The 24,571-nt window shown below is 41.6% G+C and overlaps 1 protein-coding gene across 1 annotated transcript in view; it reads right to left on the bottom strand.

Moving 5' to 3' along the window:
• The window catches only part of Dnah3 (dynein axonemal heavy chain 3), a 205,173-nt gene that overhangs the window by 142,932 nt on the left and 37,670 nt on the right, over window positions 1–24,571 (bottom strand). Inside the window, exons 12-17 of the mRNA XM_045143809.1 lie at window positions 24,332–24,437; window positions 23,963–24,141; window positions 16,389–16,573; window positions 14,860–14,983; window positions 3,531–3,684; window positions 2,580–2,724 (exon numbers count right to left, since the gene is read on the bottom strand). Coding sequence (XP_044999744.1) covers window positions 2,580–2,724; window positions 3,531–3,684; window positions 14,860–14,983; window positions 16,389–16,573; window positions 23,963–24,141; window positions 24,332–24,437 — 893 coding nt within the window. The remainder of the gene's footprint in view (window positions 1–2,579; window positions 2,725–3,530; window positions 3,685–14,859; window positions 14,984–16,388; window positions 16,574–23,962; window positions 24,142–24,331; window positions 24,438–24,571) is intronic.

Here is a 24,571-nt window from a genome sequence, read left to right as displayed (position 1 = left end):
TCAAAATTCAAGATATTCTGAATAAGACATATGAAAACCTACTTTTTTGCATAATGACACATCCAGAAGCCATAGATTGTTACTAGAAATTTTTCATTGCCAGGGATGAGATACCTGTCAGTGAGTTATCAGCCAGGAAGGTCCCTGTTGATTCCAAAATATTACAAGCTATTTCCAAGTCCCTTGGTTTCCCTTGGGAAACAGATGGTAAGACCCTATTGCTGAAGAATTCACATGCTTGAGCAGCAAAGTCACTGAGAAATCAAGCTGGTGCTGAGAAGAAAACCTTCTCTCTGTAGCCCAGGCAACTGAAAGCTAGAAAAAGCTGCACTGCATGCAGCCCTATGGGAGACAGAAGTCATCAGTGGTGGAAACAGTGGACAATGGAAGCCTCAAGTTTGGCCAGACAGGCCAAATGACTGAACAAGTGCAATAGTGGCATGTCTGCTCTGGGGGAAACCAACTGTTCTCTAACTGGACTGAAGGCCTGCTCTATGGGAGGGAATACATGCCTAGTACTAAAAACCTAATCAAAAGCCTATGGCAGGGGTGGTCATAAGCCTTAGGGGTATAAACCCTGCTCTTGTCTGGCTAAATGTGTATGTTATTCTCACCAAACTGCCTTGAAAGCACTACATTTAATGTTCATATTCATATATTAATGCTACTCTCAGTTCAGGTTAGAGAAGCTTCTCTTTTAGATGGCAATGACCACTGAGATGACCCAAAAGGCAACATAGTGCTGAGGAGAAGGGACAGAGTAGTGTCCAGCACTGAAATATATCTATCACACCCTCCAAAAGGGTCCATTGCAGAAGAGGTGGCAGAAAGAATATAAGAGCCAAAGGAAAAGTACCACTCCTTACAATGCAACTGTCTAGACAAAAATTGGCCTTGATATCCATGACCTCGCAGTGCCTAGCAATACCTTCACAAGACCCTCATAATAGGAGGAAAAGATGATGACATCAAAATAAAAGAGAGATTAAGGGAGAGTGGAAGGGAATATGATGGAGAGTGGAGTAGTGAAGGAGAAAGTGGGGGAAGGGAGGGAAATATCATGGTTTGTTTATAAGAATCAAAGTTGTCAATTAAAAGAAGGGGGGAAAAACTAAAAGGATACCACTTTAAGGCTGAAGAAATAGTTTAGTGGTTAAGGCGCTTGCCTGAAAAGCCAAAAGAGCTAGGTTTGATTTCCCAAGCCTCATGTAAGCCAGATGCACAAGGTGATGAATGCATCTGGAATTCATTTGCAGTAGCTAGAGGCCCTATCTCTCTATCTGCCCCCGCCCCCATCTCAATGTCTCTCTCTCTCTTTCTCTTTCTCTCTCTCTCTCTCCCCCTCTCTCTCTCTCTCTCTCTGCTTCTTTTTTTCTCTCTCTCTCAAATAAATAAATAATACATAAATGATACCATTTTAAATATCAATTAGTAAACACAGTTTTCAATGTTGGTATTCCTCTGACTTGTTACAGGTGTGAGAAATGAGCACTCTTAAATGCTTAAATAATGAATTTAAACATGTACCTTTTCTGGAAAATAATAACAAAAGTTATTTTTAAAATGTTAAAAATTGCCGGGCATTGTGGTGCATGCCTTTAATCGCAGCACTTAGGAGACAGAGGTAGGAGGATTGCTGTGAGTTCAAGACCACCCTGAGACTACACAGTGAATCCAGGTTAGCCTGGCCTAGAGTGAGATCCTACCTCGAAAAAAAAAAAAAATCTTAAAAACTTTCACAACATGTCCTTTTCAAGCTAGTCATTTCACTATTAGGAATCCATGCTAAGAAAATAATCATAGCTACTTGTCAGTGAGGAAGTTCTTCCCAGTCGTGTTCATAATACTGAAATGCTGGAAGTAAACTCAAGGGTCTCTGCTTTCATCTTAAACATCTGGCACTGGAGACAGCATTCATGGCTTTAATTATAATCTACCCATCACTTACTCCTCAGTCTCAATCACCTGTGCCAAACTCATCTCCTAATATCCGTACTGATACAGTCAGCCACTATGATTTCCATGTGGATGTATTTGCAGGTAACTCAAATTCAATGCATTCAAACTGAAGGGGATCCCCCTGCCAAAACTGTTGTGGCTCTATTCAGTGAAGGAAAGATCTACAAAACTGCCTGAACCAAAACCCAGAAAGTCACTCATGGTTCTTCCTTCTTTCTCCATGGCTCTGTCATTAAGATTGCTTCTACCCTTAAAAGGCCTCCTGGACGTCAGAGCCTAGAGTAAAATGCAGTTTGCATAAGTGCGTGACAGTCTGGCCCTTTTTAAGGCTGCATCAAAGAGGACCTGCTTTCTAAATCTCCCTTTATCTACTCTTTGGAGTCACTGCCCAGTGCATGTCTCTGGGTGCTCCCAATCTGGCTTGATTCTGGAAATAGGCCTGGCTCTTTGACCCCCATATCCTATATTACCAGAATACATAAACTGTGGTCTTAACACGAGTGTCATACTCTAATCAGAAGTTCAGCCAGAATCTGAAGATGGAATCTGATTTCAGAGCTGACTGGCTGGATCCCCAGCCTATTCCCATTCCGCTTCACGAGAATCATAACACAGCCTACCATTCATCCATTCCTCTGACTTGATGCTGAACTCGTAGGCTGTCACCCATAGCTGCTCATATGGCACTTTGTTGGTCATCAAGGCCTGCAGAAGAGGGAACGTACTCTTCTCCTTCTCTAGCAGCTCTTCCTCCTTATTGATGAGCTGTGAGAAAAATGGGATGATGATGCTGTCTGATGGGTGTAGCTGGTTCTCCTGAGCCCTAGAAACCTCCCAAGGCAAAATCCTCAGCACTAGAAAAGCCAAGTGGAGGAAGAGGCTCATTGATTCGGAGAGGAGAAGAGGAGAAGAGGGGAAAGACTCCATTAAGAAGGTCTTCTGCTACCTCCAAGGACCCAGGCTCCTGAGAACCAGCTGCTAGAAAGAGTAGAATAATTGTATACTTGCTCTACCATCTTTGTTTCAGATGCACCATAATCCTGTTTCTATTTTCATAATATCCAATGAACTTGGTGTTCATGACTGTTCACAAGCCTGCTTAGGGGTAGAGAGATTGCTCAGTGGTTAGAGGCACTTGCTTACAAGCTCTCTTACATGACTTTGTCTGAAAGATAAGACTTTAGTAGTTAAAAAACCTTGCTCAATGGCCTTTGAGAAAGTGATTTAGCATCCCTAAGTCTTCTCTCACTTTAAGGGGAGATGTATGAGGATAACAAACTCAGTACAGGGATAAAATGAGATGTGGCCCATGAGATCCTCTGCACATTACTGCACACGTGCTGAGTGTTCAATATATGTAATCAGTCATCCTGCTGCAATGTCTTCTATGTGTACTTAGTGACTTACAAAAATCTGTTGAAATGTGGGGGGTAAGGGAAAAGAAGTTGAAAATTACAGTGAAAGCACTGGTCAATCATTGATACGATGTACCTGACAGGTGATGCTAGGAGAACACAAGAACCCCCGTTCTCAGATCTTACATTCCCAAGGCCCCACCCCAGGAGTCCAACCTCAAATTCCACCAGCGCCTGTTCTAGGTTCTTGGAAAGCTCATTAAGCTTTTCAACATTGTTCTTCATTTCTTCTGTGCTCATCACTTCACGCTTCCTAAAGGCTTCCAGCTCCTTGCCATAGCCTTCGAGCCTCGACTCAAATTCTGAGCACCTGAAAGAAAAGACAACTCAGTCACATTTGGAGTTTCCACTCTATGCTCTCTCAAAGTATCAGCCTGGGGAGAATTTGGGGGGTGTGCGTGTGTACAAGTACCCATGTGGGCATGTGGGTGCAGGTGGAGGTGCAAGGACAGCCTTGGGTGTTGTTCCTCAGGTGTTGTTCATCTGGACTTTGTTTATCTACACTAAACTGGCTGGCCAGCATTTTCTAATAATATGCCCTTCTCTTCCTCCCCACTATTGAGATTACAAGCATGTGCCATATTGCAGTCAGGTTCACATTACTGGTAGAACTTACTCAACCAAAAGCATCTTGTGGGAAAAAGAGGTTTATTTTTGCTTACAGGCTGAAGGGGAAGCTCCATGGTCACAGGGAAAATGATAACATCACCCCCTGGCCAACAGAAGGTCGACCATAGCAACAGAAGAGTGTGCCAAACACTGGCATGGGGAAACTATATAACACCCATAAACCCACCCCCAACAATACACTGCCTCCAGGAGGCTTTAATTTACAATTGCTATCAGCTGGGGAGACTAGCATTTACCTAAGTTTATGGGGGACACCTGAATCAAACCACCACATGCCATCACACTGAGTGGTGGTTTGAATTAGGTGTCCTCCATAGATTCATGTATTCTGAATGCTAGGTTCCCAGCTGATACAATTTGAACGTTGGAGCCTTGCTGGAGGTGTGTTGTTGGGGGCGGACTTATGGGTGTTATAACTTCACCTTGCCAGTTTTTGTCAGTCTCCTGCTGCTTTTGTCCATCTGATATTGGCCAGGAGAAAATGTTCAGCTTCTGCCCATGCCATTTTCCCTGTCATCATGGAGCTTCCCCTTAAGTCTGTCAATTAAAATAAACTCTTTCCTCCCTTAAGCTGTTTTTGGTTGGATGCTCTGTGCCAGCAACAAGAAGGTTACTACACCACTGAGCTTCATGGGTAGACTGCGATCTACTACCTCTATTCATCTGCCTCTATCTGAAAATAAAGAGGAAAAATAAGTTCAAGCACCTATGATCCCCCTACCAGTGATGGGGCTGCAGTGAGTCCATTGGTGATTCAACATTTTCAGATACTTTTCTATATTATGTAGGTAAGTAGGCAGGAATATATGCATTGTTTGTTCATTTTGCCAGTAGATATTTATTGAGGAGTGTTTAATGTATTCCAGAACTAGGTATCACAAATCCTTTTGTGAAGAATGCTATTAAAACTCTCTACTTTCATGGAATATACCCTTATTTTAGTTGAGGGAGACATAGACAATTAACATAGATGGATGGATGAATAAATCCACAGATTCCTAGATGGCTGAATGAATCCATGTAGATATTTTTGATAGTGATTAATGCTTTAAGGAAAATACAACAAAGCAGAGTGGTTAATACATTGCTCTTCTAAGCATCTAGGTAGACTGGTCAAGGGAAACCTTTCCAGAGATTTATCTGTTTCATCCATATGATCAACAAATCCTTATCAGGTAGGAAAATATAGTGTTCAGTGGCCAGGGTCTAGAGCGGGCAAGCTTGGTTCAAATGTTCTCATTGTCACTTATTAGCTATGTGGCATTGGGAAAGTCACCTCAATTCTCTCTGCCTAAGATATGTAAAGAAAGGAAAACCATCAACTAAATAGTAACACAAACATAAGAATGCTCAAAACTGAGCACTGCACATCATCTTCTTGCATTGACTAGCATATGAAGTTGTAAATGCAGGTTTTTTTATCTATGTAATTCCTTGTGTTATCAGTTCGTAGGAGAGTGTTTGGCACATAGCAAACAATTAATATTCATTGAATGAACAAGGGAACTTGTCACCATGAACAGCTTGAGTGACATTCTGTAAATTTTCCTGTTATTTTAATGATATTTAGTTGTGTTGTGGTCGTTTTAATGATATTTTTATAAGGATAATTTAAGAGAGCTAATTATCAAGTGATTTGATTTAGGTTTTATTTCCAATTGTACTGTGTGGGAAGCAGGCTCTGCTATGTTACCTAAGGATCCCCACTTCCTAGTACTCAAATACCTTCTGACATGAGCACCCCTTGAGTTTGGGCTACATGTGGTAAATCACTTCTTACAAACAGAATATGGAAAAATAGTGGAACATCACCTCCAAGAAAGCTCACATAAAGACTAATTTCTATCTTGTGTGCTTATTCTTTTTCTCAGTCTCTCTCTTATTCTGCAGCAAGACAGCTGGTCTGTTGTAAACTCTCCTGTGGAGAGACCCATGTACTGAGGAGTAGAGCCAACAGCCCATAAGGAACTGAGCCCTCCTAACAATCGGGAGAGTGACCCTAGAATTGGAGTCTCGGTCAGTGCAGCTCTCACACTGACCACATTCTCAGTCCAACCTCATGAGAGACCTTGAGTCAGCACATACAGCTGAGCTGCACTTGGATGTCTGACCTACAGACACTGACATCCACCCTCAATGTTCTAAGCTGCTATGCTTTGTTAGCCACAATAGATAACTACTGGATATTTTTCTATAATTCCTGCTCATTAGAATTTTTTTTTGAGTACTAAAACATGACCCATTTTTAAGCATGTCCTATGGACATTTAAGAATAGTTGTTTTGCTGTACATGGTGGCACACACCTTTAATCCCAGCACTGGGAGGCAGAGGTAGGAGGATCGCTGTGAGTTCAAGACCATCCTGAGACTACATAGTAAATTCCAGGTCAGCCTGGGCTAGAGTGAGTCCCTAACTTGGTGGGGGGGAAACCACCAAAAGAATGGAGAGCTCAACTCTAAAGGAGATTTCTACCACACCCTCCAAGCCTCGGGGAACACTGCAAGAGAAGGGACAGGAAGACTACAAGAGCCACAGCGTGTGTAGGTACACCGGAGGGTGCTGTTCTCTCAACATGAACTGACTGGTGCATATATGACTCTGTGGTGTTTACCAATACTTCCACAACTTCAGCACAGTTCTGGGCCCATCAACATTTTGACATTGTGGTGGTTTGAATAGATGGCCCCCAATATATTCAGTTCTTTTTTGTGTGTAGTTTGCATCTGTAGTCACCTGGATAGAGGCAATGTCACTGGGTGGATCTTAAGCTGTGGTGGTGGGTTTCAGATTTCAATCTAAAGATATGCAAAGTGTACCTAGCTGGAGTTCCTAAAGTGTGCTGTGTGGCTTTTGGCTTTTGGCTTGTGCTGCTTTCTCTCTGCTTGGACCTGTGAAGACAGGCCAGCTTCTTCTGCCATTATGGAACTTCCCCTGGATCTGTAAGCTTCAATAAACCCCTTCCTCCATAACTGTGCCTGGTCTGGAAGTTCATCTCAGCGAACCTGAAGCTGTCTGATACAGACATGGAGGACAAAAACCATAAAACAACAAAACAAAAATGACTATCTTGAAAGAGAAAGGTCCTTGGGGAATGGAGGTAGAGCAGAGGAGACCAAAAAAAAAAAAAAAGGATAAAGGGATAGGAACATGATCAAATGAATGTATGTTCATGTATTAAAATTCTCAATAAGAAAACAAAAAATGGCTATTTTTATATTTTACTTATCTCTAAGGAGAGAGAAAGAGAGAGAATGGGCATGCTAGGGCCTCTAGCCACCACAAACAAACTCCAGATCATGTGCTACCTTGTGTATCTGGCTTTACGTGGGTACTGGTGAATCAAAACTGGGTCCTTAGACTTTGTAGGCAAGTGTCTTAACCATTAAGCAATCTCACCAGCCAAAAAATAGCTGTTTTACATTACATTATTTCTGTTTCTTTACTAATGTTTTGTATTGACCTTATTTTATTAAGTTGGTTTCCTGTGTTTTCTTGGGATTCCTTCAGGAATTTGTTTTCTTCTTTGATTCTTTTGATTTCTTCTTTGATTTTTTGACCATAGATATAATCATTTTTTAAAAAATCTTTGCCAGGCATTTCATCTAAAGCAGTCTCACAGGAGGTCATCTCTGATGAATTCATAATTTTTGGTGGGATTGTATTGTCTTGATGTTTTGTATTTCTTGTATTGTAATGTAGAGATTTTTTTTTTATCTTGAGTTAATTTGATACTTGGGTTTTCTAATTATCTGCAGTGTTCTTAGACATGTAAATCTGACTTTATATATCTTCAGTGTAGAAGTTTAAGGTGCCAAGTGTACCTCTTATACTCCAAGAGAAACAGCAGAAGTGACCCCTGGTGTTGAGTTTCCTGCTATTGAAGCATTGTAGTAGACTGGGTAGAGCAAATTACTGGCAAATTCTAAAATTCAACTGAGCAATATAGACATTCAATCAAAACCAGCACAGAGTATACAAGTGTGGGGATTAAACAGATAACCGAGTAAAGCCAAAGTCCCTAATGGTGTGTGTGTTACCCTACACCCTTAATCCTGTTAACTAGGAGGTTGAGATTTCTACTCTGAAATGGGTTCCAAGTCAGACTGGGGCCAGTCCAGTCCCTGCCTCCAATAGTGACTTAAAAAAAAGACAAAGGCCCTAAAAATCAGAAAACAGCAAAGGCAACAATAGTCAACATCAAAATACAGCTTATTTGAGAGGGGTAAAGCCATCCAGGAATATACCATTCAAATGTAATATACAACCTTTCCTCACATGGAAAGAGATTAGCACTCCCAGTGCAGGCCTATGTATCTGGCTTTGTATAAGGAGGCCCTGTTAGCTTTTGGGATGGCTTCCAATCTTGCCAATGCTGAGTGCCCACCTTGATCTCTCTCAGTGCTGGGCAGCTAGGGATGAAAGAGTTCTCCAGATGTTCATGGTCCTGATGGTAAGGAGATTGGAGATTTTACAGGGTGCCTGGAGTTGTACAGGAGCTGCTCAGCTGATCTCCTTTGTATTCTCCTTTAACAGCTGCTCTGCTGGTCTCTAGTGTCTTCCCTTTCATGTTTCTTCCTTTTTGAGGAGGTTGAGGTGAGTGGAAAAATCCCCTCACCTTCTTTCTGCTCCTGCTGCTCTGGTCTGCCAACCAGCCAAACTTGCAGATTGAGGCTGCTGGCAACTTGACAGGATTTTGGCCAGTTTACTCCTCTCTGGAAGATCTTGGTCTCTCCTGATTCTCTGCTGTGATTGGTAATAACTTATACACCTTCATTTTTCAGTAGAAGAGTGTATTTTGCTGTGTTTCTGTTTATTTCCCTCCCTAGGCTGCTTTGGTGTAGCTAATATGCCACCATCTTACCCAGGAGTCCTTATCATTGTTTTTAATTCCTTGTAATTGCTTAGAACATTATAATGTGTGCTTCCTCACTGTGGACCAAATGTGACCAGCTGCCTTAAGGTCTGCTATCGTGGCCTTTGCTGCTATGATGAGGTGTAGCCTGAAATTGTAAACTGAAGTAAACCCTTCCTCCCTCAAACTGGTTTTTGTCAATTATTTTGTCCTAGCAACAGGAAGGAAACTTACACAGGGTCATAAGGAATTCCCTCCAGTCTAGTCCTTATGTTTGCTACTAACCTCTGTTTGTTCCTGTATTCATTATTTTTGCATCACTGTGAACAAAATATCTGACAGAACCAACTCAAGGAAAAATTTATTTTGGCTCACTGAGAGGATTTCAGTCCATCAGGGCAGAATAGCTCAGTTCATGGTGGCACAAAGGGGTAGTGGAGACTATTCATATCATGGTGGTCAAGGAAGCAGAGAGAGCAAGTCAGGAGCCAGGGGCCATGCTATAACACTTAAAGGCCCACCTCTAGTGACCTGATTCCAATAGCTAGGCCCTTTTTTTTAAAGATTCCACAGCCTCCATTAATAACTCTACCAATAAGCATTTAAAACATAAGTATGTGGAAGACATTTCAGATTAAAATCATAACAGTTCCTTTAACCTTACCCATATCTACCTCTGTAAATAGTACCTTTATTGAAGTATCTTTGAACAACAAAGTAAATTTGACTTCCTGCCAGAATTGTGGCCAATCATCATCTTTAAATTCTTCTGTCATCCTCCCTGGGACTCTAGTTGACCCCAGCAAGTATAGCTCATTTACTCAAATGAATTTTCTGAGTATATTATTGTATGAAATATATGGGATGAAGGGACAAGGAGAGCTGAAAACAAGCATTTCCATGCACATACTAATGCTGGAGCCCAGGACCAGCCAGGAAAGGAGGGGCAAGGGAGCCCTCCAATCATGCTCCAAGCCCCAGCCAAAACCCAGCCTGGATCCAACCAACAAAGGAACCAGAGGCTATAGATTGGTCACAAGCCTTCAGATACAGATTGGATGGAGAATGGCATGTAGAGTAAAGTAGGGCTGCTAATGGAGAATGATTGGCACTGAGCCTAGAACTTAATGTGAATTGGGAAAGTGAGGTCAGGTTTCTTAGAGAGGAAGATATATAACTGTATTCACAGAAGGTAGATAAACACATGCTTCACCCTGCATAGGTTTCCCTCATGCTTAGTGTAAAAGACGTACAGGATAGATGTTTAACAGTCACCAAAGGGAAAACTGTCTTATTGAGTCTCTTCTGCTTGGAGCCAAGGAACCAACTAATGGAATCATGCTGAGAAACACCATTAAGACAGATAAACCCAACACTCTTCTCCTCTTACTGCGACGACTATTCCCATTTCTCCCGGGTCTAGTTTTCACATGTCTGCTTCTAGTTACTCTTACAGTAATACTTGTAACTGCATACTTGCAAGACTGTGGCTTGAAAATTAGGAAACATTATTCAGCCCAACAAAGTCATGCTTAAAGGGAACAGGAACCCAGCAGTTTTTAAAAGCCTAATGTACCATGACACTAGATGTCCCATGGGCACAATCTTAACATGTCTCATTTCATCTTTTAGCGCAATAAGGTAGGCTCTAAGGCATACAGATGAGGGACTCCCAGGCTCAAATAAATGACAAGACATGCCCTTGTTCCTTCATTTGACTAACCAAAATCAGTTTTGATTTCTGGCTAAGCACAACAGGTTGGGCATGGGAAAGGCCAATGGGAGGGAGGGGAATATGAGAATTCCTTGCATTATTTTACTACAGATATAAATGGCATTAAAACATAGTCAATGGGTTAAAAAAAAATACACCAGCTGGGTATGGTGGTGCAAGCCTTTAATCCAAGCACTCGGGAGGCAGAGGTAGGATTGCCATGAATTTCAGGCCACCCTGAGATTACATAGTGAATTCCAGGTCAGCCTGGGCTAGAGTGAGACCCTACCTTGAAAAACCAAAAAAGAAAAAAAGAAAAAAAAAAACAAAACAGTCTACCCATAAAGCATAAGCTCTATGCTTTGAGGGCAATTTCAGTTTAGGTATGGAGACAAAGCTTTAGGAAGAAAGACAGACACATCTGGAGAACAAAGCTAAGCAACAAAATTGGTGGACCCTTCTGCCCAAACTCCCACTCTATGAAGAGGCCTCTTTATAAAAGTTTGTTTTTATGTGTGTGTGTGTGTGCACATGTGCATGTGCGTGTACAACAGGGTCTTTTCCTACTGCAAACCAATTCCAGATGTTTGCACGACTTTGTGCCTGGCTTTATGTGGGTGCTGAGGAATTTAACACCAGCCTGCAGGGATTGCTTTTCATTAAATTTGTTTGATACTTTCATTCATGGATATAATGAATTTTGATCTTATTTTCTTACACTTTCCCCTCCTTGTAAATATTTGTAAGTATTACTGCCAAAGTTGGGCAGTGGGAGACATAGTAATTGGTATGAATCTGTATTTTATAAGAACAAGGTTTCAAGATTGGATGTGATGTGTATGTGATGTGTGTGGTTTGGTTTGGTAGGATGTGTAGTATGTCATAGTGTGCATAATGCGTTATGGTATGCTAGTCAGAGAGGTATGGTCTATGTCACGTGTATGTGGTAGTAGGGTATGTGTGTGATGTGTGCAGTGTGTCATGGTGTGTATGATGTGTGTGTGAGCGAGGTATGGCCAGTGTCATGTATATGGGGTGGTAGGATATTTTAGGGATGTGTGGCGTGGAAGGGTGTATGTGTGTGATCGGTGTAGTGTGTCATATTGTGTATGATGTGGCATGGTGTGTGTGTGAGAGAAAGGTATGGCCTATGTCATATGTATGTGGTGGTAGGATGTATTTAGGATACATGTGGTATTGTAGGGTGTGTGTGTGTTGCAGTCACGTACTCAATGCTGGTAGAAATCACTGAACCAAGAGCAGCCTGTGGGAAAAAGAGGTTTATTTTGGCTCACAGGCTCGAGGGGAAGCTCCATGATGGCAGGGAAAATGATGGCATGAGCAGAGGGTGGACATCACCCTCTGGCCAACATCAGGTGGAAAACAATAGGAGAGTGTGCCAAACACTGGAATGGGGAAACACAGTTATACCACCCACAAGCCTGCCCCCCAAAACACACCACCTCCAGAAAGAAGGCTTTAATTTCTAATTGCCATCAGCTGGGAATGTAGCATTCAGAACGCCTAACTTTATGGGGGACACCTGAATCAAACCACCACATTCCACCACTGGCCCCTATAAACTGATAACCATACATGATGTAAAATGCAATGCATTCATCTAACTTTAAAAGTTCCCATAATTTTAGTCAATTCCAATGATGTTCATAGATCCCCATCTTTTAACTGAAACATAATACCAAAAAATAACCCCAAAAAACCCATAATGGCACAAAATAAACACTTACACTGAACAAGATGGCATTGGGCATAGCAAAGAAATATTCACCCAATAGATGATTTAAAACATCAGGGCAAACATCAAACTCTGTGGCTTCAAGTCCAACAACTATAGTCAGTAACAAATCTCTAAGTCCACTAATTCTAACCAGCAACAAGTCTCTAGAATTCCAAATCCGCCGCTCTAGCTAGGCTACTCACAGTCCTGGAAAACTTCATGGGGGCCGGCAGCTCCTCGGCAGCCATCTCATGGTCTCAGCATCTCCACTGGGTCTCCAATGCAATCCACAGTTCATCCTCATGGCCCCATAGGGTCGCCATGCAGGCATCCAGCAAACCTGCTTCACACTGCCTATGGCCATTTCCAAAACACAAGACCGTGTTGCAAAGCCAATGACCCTCTCTTTCCTGCATTTTTTACACTCCACAATACCAGGTAGGGTGCAAATTTGTTGATCCAGGGGAGAATAAAGCTGACTTTGAAAAACAGGACACTCCTTGAGCACTCAGGCCCCTTCACAAGAGTCTACATTCTTCCTGTTACCCCAGTGTAGGTCAGCTAGCCCAATCTCAAAGGTTGTAATTTCTCAATTGCAGCTGAAAGAGCAGCAGTTCACCCAAAGATTTTTTCTTTCTGTGCCATATGCCTCTGCTCACACCAGTTCATTTCTATGCAAAGCAACCCTGCACAACCTCTCAGGACGTGGGCATAACAGCAAGCTTCCCACACAAACTGCTAGCCCAGTCCAAGCAAAGCTCTTTCTCACCCTCATAAACCAAACCTCACAGTTCATAGTTCTTACTGCATTCAGGTCTTTCAACTCTGACCATAATGGTACATCAAGCTGTACTTACAACACTGCAAGGCATGTCTTAGGCCAAGGTTTCAAATCCTTTCACATTCCCCTTGAAAATCAGCTCCAAAAGTCCAAAGCCACAGAGTCAGGGTCTAGCAGCAATCCCACTCCTCAGTGCTACTTTACTGTTTACTGTTGCAGTCAGGTTCACATTGCTGGTAGAAATTACCCAACCAAGAGCAGCTTGTGGGAAAAAAAGGTTCATTTTGGCTTACAGGCTTTAGGGGAAGCTCCATGATGGCAGGGGAAAATGGTGGCATGAACAGAAGGTGGACATCACCCCCTGGCCAACATAAGGTGGACAGTAGCAACAGGAAAATGTGCCAAACACTGGCATGGGGAAACTGGCTATAACACCCATAAGCCCATCCCCAACAATGCACCACCTCTAGGAGGCTTTAATTTCCAATTGCCATCAGCTGGGACCCTAGCAGTCAGAATACCTAAGTTTACGGGGTACACCTGTATCAAACCACCACAGTGTGTGTATGATGTAGCAATGTGTGTGGTGTGCTAGGATGTGTGTATATGTGATTTTTGTGGAGTGGCAGCATGTATATGGGACTTGGTTTCCATCAGTTGACTTTGACAGACTCTCTGGTATACCTATACTTCTTTATACTTCTGTTACAGGACTAACACCTTCCTTTAGGAGCCAAACGTGCTTGCATGTCTAGAACAAAGGATAGCACACAGTAAAACAAAATACATAACCATTGACACATAATGCATGAATACAAGATTCCAATCTCATTAGCCCTGAAGAAGACCAGCTGCAGGATAGACAATGGCAGCCCCTACCATGTCTTTATTCTCCCTTCCTCATGGCATGCAGATCTGTGATCTTCAGTAAAAGGCTGACATTTTTGCTATCATTCCTGTGGAGGCTGTTATTACATGTCACTATTTTTGCCTTTTTCTCTCTGCTCTGCCTAATTCCAGTTATGCAAGGCAGACAGAAAAGGCATTACCATGTGTTACTACCCTGAACAAGGTTTAAAGAGAACATCTTTTCATGGGAAGTAAAAAGAAATTCTTTCTCCACCAACTGTCTTCATTCATTGTTCATGCACTGGTGTGTGTGTGTGTGTGTGTGTGTGTGTGTGTGTGTGTGTGTGTGTCTCCAGACAGAGCTAGAAATCTTCAAAGTGAGTTAGAAATATAGGTCTTATACTCAAAACAACCCAACTCTCCCTGTACCTTTTTTAAAAAAGATATTTATTTATTTTACTTTTTTGAGAGAGAGAAGGAGGGAGAGAGGGAGAGAAAGACAATGGGCATGCCAGGGCCTTCAGCTGCTGCAAATGAACTCCAGACACATATACCACCTTGTGTATCTGGCTTATGTGGGTACTGGGGAATCAAACCTGGGTCCTTTAGCTTCACAGGCAAATTGCTGTCTTAACCACTAAGGCATCCCTTCAACCCTCCCTGTAACTTAAAAAAAATTTTATTATTTATTTGACTCTCAGAGAGAGAGAGAGAGAGACAGAGAGAGAGAGAGAGAGAAAATTGAGAAAGAAAAAGAGAGAGAATGGGTATGCCAGGGCCTCTATTGCAAATGAACTCTTAAATACATGTGCGGCTTTGTGAGTATGGCTTATGTAGGTGCTGGGGAATAAAACCCAGGACTTTAGGCTCTGGAGGCAAGTGTCTTAACCACTGAGCCCTCTCTCCATCCCTCCCTGTACCTTTTAATTAGGTCCATCTCCGCCTGATCCCTCTTGCTAAGGAGCAGGTTCCGGCTGCTTTCAAAGACTTCTTCTATCTGGTCTGGCCAGAGGAACAGGGTGCTATTCAGTTTGATATCCTCTTCTGCAAAACAAACACAGTGTGCTCCAAAAGGCTGTTCAGGGTGTGGAGAGCTGATTCAGCAGGAAGAGGCCAACAGGAGCCCTACTGCATTATGGTTAGTGCATAAAGACCCATTAAGGATGAATGACAGCTGGTGCTTATGGAGCCTTTACTAGGTGCCAGGATAGAAGGTAGATGGCATTTGAGTCTTCTTTTTCACAAACGGGCAACAAAGTGGTGAAGTCAAGAGCTTCTTCTTCTAGAAGGCAGAATTTAGTTCCAAGCCTAATTCTGAAACCTATGTTCTAATCACATTGCTTTAATGACTTCCCAGGTGAAGTGTGAGTACGTCAAAACGTCATATTACTTCACCTCATCTGAGAAAATGGTGGTAACAGTGTTAATGCCACAAGCACTGAATGGTAGCTCTAGTCAATAAAAATGCCATGGGCTTCTTCATGGATTTAGGAGGCAGAGGACATAGTGAGAATCTAGCATATACATATGTGGTCAAGGGCACAGGTCCTGAACATATGATGGGTGCTTAGACAATCACTATATACTCTCAGCCATAACTTTTCCCTCTTGTCAACCCTTCTCCCTCTTATGAAGAAAGTAAATGATAGGTATTGTTATGTGGGAAATGATTTGTGAAAACATGAGCTTTCTCCTTATAATCTGGTCCTTACTTCAAACTTCCAATTTGACCCAAGAAGCCTTAAAGGAGGCCCTTGAAGACTTATTTCCTTCTTAGACATTAAAAAAGTATGAAAGAAAGGATTCTGAGGGATGGAGAGATGGCACGGTGGATTAAGGCACTTCTGTGAAAAGCCTGATATCCAGGGTTCAATTCCCCAAAGCCAGATTCAGAAAATGGAGCATGCATCAGAGTTCGTTCTGGTGCACCCAAATATCTTTCTCTCTTTCCTCAAAAATAAGGTTTAAAAAAAAGAGAGAGAGAAAGAGTTCTTATTCCTCAAAGGTGTGGCTGTATTAAGATTATAGACAAGTGAAATCTGCCAATTTATTAAAAAGATGCTACACTTGGACGTGGCTTATCCATGAACACCAGATACAAAACCCTGCGACAGGGGCTGGAGAGATGCCTCGGTGGTGAAAGGCATTTGCTTACACAATGCCAAGACAGGCACCCAAGAAGTAGAAGTCAAGCATCTGGATATGCACCCTTTCTGACTAATAAGATCCCCTTTGTGATTCAAATTCCTGTGGATAGGAGGATAAATTAGTGCCTCTTGGCAAAGTAGCTCTTCCAATGTTGAGTAATAGGATTCCTATATCCCATCTTTCTTCAACTCCTTATTACTAAAAATATAAAAACAGAACATGTTTACAAAATATAAATATGTGCATACACACACACACACACACACACACACACACACACACACACAAGTGTTGGACTTACGAGGTAAGTCTGCATAATCCATCAGGAACTCTAGCCTTTCACTTGCATCTCGAAGTTGCCTCCTGAGTTTGAATACAGTGACGTCACTGGATTTCCTTAAGAACTCAATGAGGGATACCAGCTCCGAGGTGTTGGAAGGAACCTGACTGACTTTGTCTGCAATGGTACTGTACTGGTTACAAATGCTATGGAGAAAGAAATGGTCACCATCATTACCACCACCATCAATGCAACCAATACTATCTAAAATGATGCTTCTATAAATTTAATCATGCTAAATAGATACACTTCCTATTTAAGCACTAGGCTACTGACTTCCTTATTTTACTTGCAAATCCTTGTTGTATATTCACATATGTACCATGTTCCACAATAGACGTGGTGATAACATCTAACATGTATTAAACCTATTTATTTGTGCATATGTATGTGTGCACATGTGTGCACATATGTGTGCCAGGGCCTCTTGTCACTGCAAATGCACACCATATGCTTGCATCACTTTTACATCAGGCTTAAATTGGTGGCTTGGGAATTGGACTCACTTTGTTTGACTTTGCAAACAAGTGCCTTTAATGGCCCAGCCATCTTGCCAACCCTGGACCATGTACTTTTGCACACACAGAAATCCATATACCACACACACCACCACTGATATTACACATATACAACTTGCACACAATAAATAAGTAAAGAAATAAATCATACCAACTCCCATAGGTAGAATCTAGTTTAAAATCAAACCAAGAGTATTAAGCCACCACCAACAGCAACGTCTCACATTTTGTTAAAGAATCAAATTAGGGCTGGAGAGATGGCTTAGTGGTTAAGCGCTTGCCTGTGAAGCCTAAGGACCCCGGTTCGAGGCTCGGTCCCACGTTAGCCAGATGCACAAGGGGGCGCACGCGTCTGGAGTTCGTTTGCAGTGGCTAGAAGCCCTGGTGCGCCCATTCTCTCTCTCTCTCTCTCTCTCTCTCTGTCTTTCTCTCTGTCACTCTCAAATAAATAAATAAATGAAAAATGAACAAAAAAAAGAATCAAATTAATTTGCAATATGTGGTAGTTTGAATAAAAAATTTCTTCCATAGCCTCATGTGTTTGTGATTAAGCCTCTAACTTAGTCTCTAGCTTCTGGAACCTTTGGGAAGTGCAGTCTTCTTACAGGAGGTTTTTGACTGGGGGCAGGTGTTTTACACTCCAGCCCAGCTCAACAATGTTAGAAGTGTACTCTTGCTGCTTCCTCCTTTTTGATGTGACAAGATGTTATGTCCAGCTGTCTGCTCATGCCATGCTTTCCCTTCCATAATGAAATTTCTTCTCAACATGGTAAGCTGGAAATGAATTCTCTCCTTCTATAAGTTGCTTCTGATTGGGTGTTTTGTCCCAGCAATGAAATGGTAACTGCTACCTAGTCATTGTCTTAACAGTAGACCAGTAAGTTTATTTTATGTGCTGCAATGTAATCCATGTTATATTCAGTTCTGTGGTTCTAACCTTGCACTTCTCAGATACAACACTGTGAAAATTACAGAAGTGATTTGAATATGCTTCAATTTATATAGTCTTAAACATCTTAACTATAATTAAAAATTGTCTATGGGCTGGAGAGATTTCTTAGTAGTTGAGGTGCTTGCCTGAAAAGCCTAAGGACCAGGTTCGATTCTTCAATAACCATGTGAGCCATATGCACAAGGTAGCACATGCATTTAGAGGCCCTGGTGCACCCATTCTCTCTCTCTCTCTCTCTCTCCCTCTAATAAATAAATAAAAACTGAAATGCTTATTTTTAGTAGATCCATGCTAAGCACAAACTGGACCTCCATAAAGCTATCATAATGTTTGTTATTAACTGATTATTACACGTTGATATTTTACCCTTAGATGAAAACCACTCCTTTCATTTTCAGTCTTCAATATTCTATCTTAATGTATATAGATCCCTCCACAATGAAGCTGATTGTATCACATAGAAGAGATAATATTCAGAGACCTCATCATATAATGCTGAGATTTTGGAAACAACTTTTTATATGACTGAGAAACTTTCTGTAGACAAAAATGAGGTATGGCACTGCAGGCACAGTATATTCCCAACATGTTGGACTCCCAGCTCTATTTATCTATAGTTAGATGTTCTATTTCCAGGGCTTCTATGTATTTGCAATTGGATGCTATATTTGTCAGCTCATACTGCCATAAGAAACTACCACAAAACGGAAAGTGAGAACAACAGAAATTTATTTTCTTTCAGTTCTGCAAGCTGGGAAGTCCAAACTCAACATCTCTGATAATTCATTTTTGGTAAGTGTTCTCTCCATGGTTTACAGATAGCTGCCTTCTGACTGTGTCTGAACATGAAAGAGAAACACTGTTATTTCATCCTCCTCTTATAACTGCACCTTGGATTAGGGCCCTATCTTTTTTATCTCATGTTATGATCTGTTCTTCCTAATCCTCCTATTCCTTCTTCTTCTCTTTCTTATCTTCCTTGTTGTCTTCCCTCTCCTCCTTCTCCTTCCTTTCACCATTATGCTTCTCTTCCTTTTCCACCCCAGTATTTTTTTAAAGTTCTTGTGATGTGAGACTGGAACTTGGTATGTATAGGCTGGTCTCAAACTCCCTATGTAGCCCAGAATTGCCTTGAATGCATGACCCTCCTGCCTCAGCCTCCAAAGTGCTAAGACTGCAGGTATGTGCCACCATGCTCAGCTTCATGTAGCCTTCTTACGTGCTCTATCTCCAAATGCAGTGACATGGTGCTAGGATCCTTGCATATAAATTTAGGAGGCATACATTCAGATCTGTAGTATGTATGAGACTGAATTCTAGCTAGTAGGAAGAAGCAGTCTGTGATGGGCATACATTTTTAATCCTGCACATAAAATTGTCCTTGCATGCTCATGCACACTTTTCCCTCTTCCCAATGATCTAGGATAGCAGCACTCAGGATGAATCTACAAGTTACATGTTGAAGATGTAAAGTCACCCTCTGCCTGAGTTTCTGAATCCACATAGAAGGTCTCTTCAAACAGTTTGGAACTGCCCTAAGCAAGACAGAAATTTCTATTCTGTTCAGTCATGGTATATTAGTCTTTTTTGGTACAGAATTTAGGCTACTCTTATGCAGGAAGTAGACTCCTATTGAGTAGTATGATGGGTAAGTTTTGTTGTCAACTTTATCTGATTATGAATCCACAGACATTCCTCTTGGTTGAGTCTCTTGGTTGAGGTTGCTTCCAGGAAGGATTAATTGAAAAAGGAAGTCCTTTCCCCAGAGTGAGGCCTTCCTCTAGAATCCCTTCCTCCCACATGGTTGCCTGTGCATCTTGCTGGTGAGTGCTTTTGCCTGCACGTGCATCTATCTTGTTTGGCTGTCCTTCATTGGCATTGGAACCAAGTTTCCTTAGTCTTCCAGTATGTACTGAAGATTAGCAGCTCTCCAAGAATCCTCTAGGCCTTCAGTGCTGGATTGGTACTGCTGAGTCATCCAGCCACATGAACTGAGCAGCTACAGGGCTCCTTGACTCTCAAGCCTGCAGACTGCTATTAGTAGATTGCTATAAACCAATCCAATAAATTCCCTTTTTAATATAATTCACTCTATGAGTGCTGTTCCTCTAGAGAACCCTAATGCAAGTAGAAATACAGTCTTCTTCTCTTAATGTGATTATATACTCATTAAGTTCAAGACTCCCTAACAGATCCTGAAAATGTGATACCAAGAATTTGACTAAGAATAGGAAATGCCACCTTTCACATGTACCCTATAATACCATTTCAAATCTAAAAGCCTCGGGGTCCCATAAGCACAAGGCTTTTCTGGCTAACCTAAGGGAGGACATTAAAGAAAACATTAAAACTTTGTTCACTGTATGACTTCTTTCCACCCTGTTGGTATTTCTTAGACATCTCCTGGAGGAAACAAGAAGACTGCCAAAAGGATAATTATTTTGGGATAGACGTTTGGTGAAAACTTCAGGTTCTAGAAATTTTGGACAATGTATCTGTAGTGTACATGGATGGCACATTCATTTTCTTTCTTATACATACACATCCACTACCTTTAGGCACTGAACATTCCAGAGTAGGGTACTCCTAGTCACTGGAAACAGCAGGGTCCCTGCTCAACAATTACATGATCGTGAATTGTCAAGGACAGGGTCAGGGAATAAAAATACTTGACCAAGTTAGTTTTCTGTCTGTGACTTCTTTCCTCTTCCATTAAGTGAGGGATCTCATATCTGTTTCAAAGGGCTGCTAAGAAGGTCAAGTGGACCAGTCACTATTTTTTTTTGATAAGGCCTTGCTATGTAACCTAGACTGGCCTTAAAATAGTTTTATAGCTCAAGCCAGTCCAATCCCCTTGATTTGGACTTCTAAAGTGATGGGAGTGTAGATATGAGTCACCATGCTTAGCTTTAGTCATTATTTTTAAGCAGAAAGACTCTTTAGAACCAAATCACCAACCTGGGATTCATCTAACAATGTGAGAATTTTGAATCCCTAGCAATCCCTAGGTTCAGAATGATGGACTTATTTTCATTTATCTTAAAGATATCTAAGGAAATTATTAATTTAGTTTTATTGGGATGGAGGTAAGAAATTGATGATTCAGACTATCTAAAAAGATTGTCCTTATCATGTAAAGGCTAGAGTCCATCTATTATCCTAGTGCCAAAACTTTATTGTATTGGCAAATAAATTGAGAACCCAAGAGGTGGAGCTTACACAGCCAGTAAATGGAGGTCATGAAATTTAAAACTAAGTCTTCTGGCTCCAAATGCAAGAATCTGGTCATTTTGCCAATCATTGAGAAAGCTGAGTATAGTGGTGGAACTGTAGGCTTTAACATCTAAATAAATGAGGTGGACATACAGTTAACATGTCAGAATTTTAGTTTCTTCGTTAACACACTAAGGTTAATAATGAGCAACCTGTAAAGATGTGGCTTGATCTATACTATACATGGTGCCTGGGAAAATGGTGCTATGATTATCATTCCTTTGCTGACAAGTTTCTGGTATGTGTGTGCCAGGCAGCCTTTCTGTCACCATGACAAAATATCTGATAAAACCTAAGGTAGAAAATATTTATTATAGTTCAATTTCAGAGTCTTCAGTCTCAAGCCAGTTAGCCAAGGTGAGGCAGAATATTATGGTGGCAGGAGCATGTGGAAGAAGATGTACTTGCTGCATGAAAGCCAGAGAGTGAAGTAGGAAGAGACCATGAACAAGAAGCCCCACACACGCGTCTCACCTCTTCCCCATAATGCCATCGAGTTATGAGTTCATTAATGGATTAACCCACCAATGAAGTAAAACCCTCATGATGCAACCTTTTAGGGAAGACTTCACAATAAGCCACAAAAATGTTTTGCTTTGCTGTGTGTACATAGAGTGGTCTGTGGGGTATGCGTGGTGTCTGAGAGTAGTATGTGCACATGTATGTGCTGATATGACACCGGTGGATCACCAGCAGCAGCTGGAGGAAAGTATCAGGTGTCCCTCTCCATCACTCACCTACCTGTTTTTCCTCACAACAGAACCTCTTACAGATTCTGGAACTTTCTTTTTATGAGTCCCATGATTCTCTAGTCTCCCACACAGGACTGGAGTTACAGGCATAGCCATGCCCAGATGTTTATGTGCATTCTGAAGGTCTGAACTCAGGTAAACTCAGGGTCCCTCAGGACCTCATGTTTACACAGGAAGTATATTTAACCACTGAGCCATCTCTCAACAGTGTATTTTTAAAAATATTTTATTTATTCATTTATTTATGAAATATAGGGAAAGAGAAAGAGGGAGAGAGAGAGAGAGAGGGTGGCGGCACCAGGGCCTCTAGTCACTGTAAATGAACTCCAAATGCATGCACCACCTTGTGCATTTGGCGTTAAGTGGGTACTGGTGAATTAAACCTGGGTCTTAGGCTTCACAGGCAAGCACCTTAACCACTAAGCCATCTCCCCAGCTCACAACAGTGTGTTTTGCAAGTCCTAAAATATTAAACTTATATATATGTATACACACACATACAGTATAACATTAGTAAAAGCAATCATTATTTTTAAATAATCTAGTCTATAATGTAAAGGGTTTCAAGTAACGGAGCTAGAATAACATGAGTGACTCGTTTAAACTGAGTCTAAACAGCAAAACAGTTGCTATCTTGACCCTCCCCCGACAACATCTCAGTTTTATCTTCCAATCACACCTACATCCTCTGGGAAAAGTTCTTTTCTTCCTCTCCACGTTTATGTGTTTTGGGTAGAGCTGACACCCAACCCAGGGATGAGAACACCAGCCAGATTGAAAGCCAGTCCCGGGGCTGGTGTTTGGCTCCATGTTGCACAAATAACCCAAGACAGGCCAATATTACTCTGGCCAGGACTTTTACAAGGCTGTTTAAAAAAGTCTTTCCCTCCCTCTCAGTGGGGACCTAAAATGATGTAAATGTGGAACTGTTGGGACCCACAAACTGAAGAGCCTATCAGAGGATGGGCCAGCTGGAAGGAAAACTGAACACCGAAGGGAATGGCATTCTAATTGCAGCGTTGAAAACTAAAGCTGACTCTGACCGTTTCAACATGTGATCTCCAATTACCCCCTCCTATTTATTTATTTATTTATTTTTAGTTTATTTATTTGAGAGAGGGAAAGAGGTATTGAGAGAGAGAGGGAGAGAGAAAGAGAGAGAGAGAGGGACAGAGAATGGGTGCATCAGTGCTTCCAGCCACTGCAAACGAGCTCCAGATGCATGTGCCACCTCATGCATCTGGCTTACGTGGGTCCTAGGGACTCAAACCAATGTCCTTTTTAGCTTTGCAGGCAAGTGCCTTCACCACCAGCCATCTCTCCAGCCCCTATTTATTTATTTTTATGAGAGAGAGCAAGAGGGAGAATTGGCACCAGGTCCTCCAGCCACTACAATCAAACTCCAGACTCATGTGCCATTGCATACGTGTCACCTGTGTGGCTGGCTTACATGAGATCCGAGGAGTTGAACATGGGTCCTTAGGCTTCACAGGCAAGTGCCTTAACTGTTGAGCCATCTCTCCAGCCTATCCTTCCCTATTTTAACTTAAGTTAGTTAGTTTGTTTATTTACTTGTTAGGTTTCTATTTCTTACAAACAAACAAAAATATCTTGATTAATGTAGTTGTCAGGAAGATGAAGGCAAAATTTAGTTTAATATTGAATAAGCAAATTCCATGACCTATAAAGCAGAGCCTCCCTGAAAGTGATTCTAAGGGGGTTCCTGAAAGCACTGTGTTTCAAAATGTATTCTAGATGACCCATGGGAAAAGCTTATGACCTCAAACAGCCAAGCTCAGGATAGAGTGGTATCCCCCTCAAATTGCCTAAAGGAAGGAAAGGTTTCAGAATCCGAGGCAAAGGATGGGCTCCATCCTCCTGCTAACCTGAAGCTGAACTCCTTGCCACCCTCACTCCAGGAGCAAAAACACCTGAACGGGAAGGCCAGTCTGCTAGTTGCTAGAATGCACAAGTTCTACCCCCTTTTGCATTCTCTGACTGGTATGAAATATCACTGATGTCTGCACAGAATTTTCATACCTGGTATTGGTGTCACGGTTGACATCCACTTGATATTGAATCAGACGGTCTTTAAGGTTTTGAGCTCGCTCACACAGATCATAATTCAGGATCATAGCATCAAGGCAAAACATTGCCAAAGGCACAGTAATGTGCATGGATGCAATTTCATTTCTCCTCTTTTTTATACCATTGATGCTCTGTAGGAATAGCAATCCAGTCATTTAACTGATTTTTGACCTTCTACCCATTTCCCCCTGGCTTTCCCTTGGCCAACACTAACTAGTCCAATACTTAGCACTTGGTGCACTAAAGAAATACACTGATTATTCATTGAATTGACTGTGACACATGTCCCCATGGTGAAAAATACTAAACAGCATCTCCTACCATCACAAATTCCTCAATTTCATGATTTTCTTTCAGGAACGCAGTGATGTCTTTCTCTGCTGTGCTATCCAACAAGTCACCATACTTTTTGTACACGTTTAAGTATCTTTTTCCATGTTGAAGAACATAAAGTCAACACACATATACAGATCAATAAGTCAGAAGGGCAAGTATATCAATAAAACAGATAACAGCATTTTCAAAGTAATTCAAACCAAGAAAGAGAAATGTAATGTGGCA

This window comes from Jaculus jaculus, chromosome 2 (genome assembly GCF_020740685.1).
Source record: "Jaculus jaculus isolate mJacJac1 chromosome 2, mJacJac1.mat.Y.cur, whole genome shotgun sequence".
Lineage (NCBI taxonomy): Eukaryota > Metazoa > Chordata > Mammalia > Rodentia > Dipodidae > Jaculus > Jaculus jaculus.
This window is presented reverse-complemented; position numbering and strand designations above follow the sequence as displayed.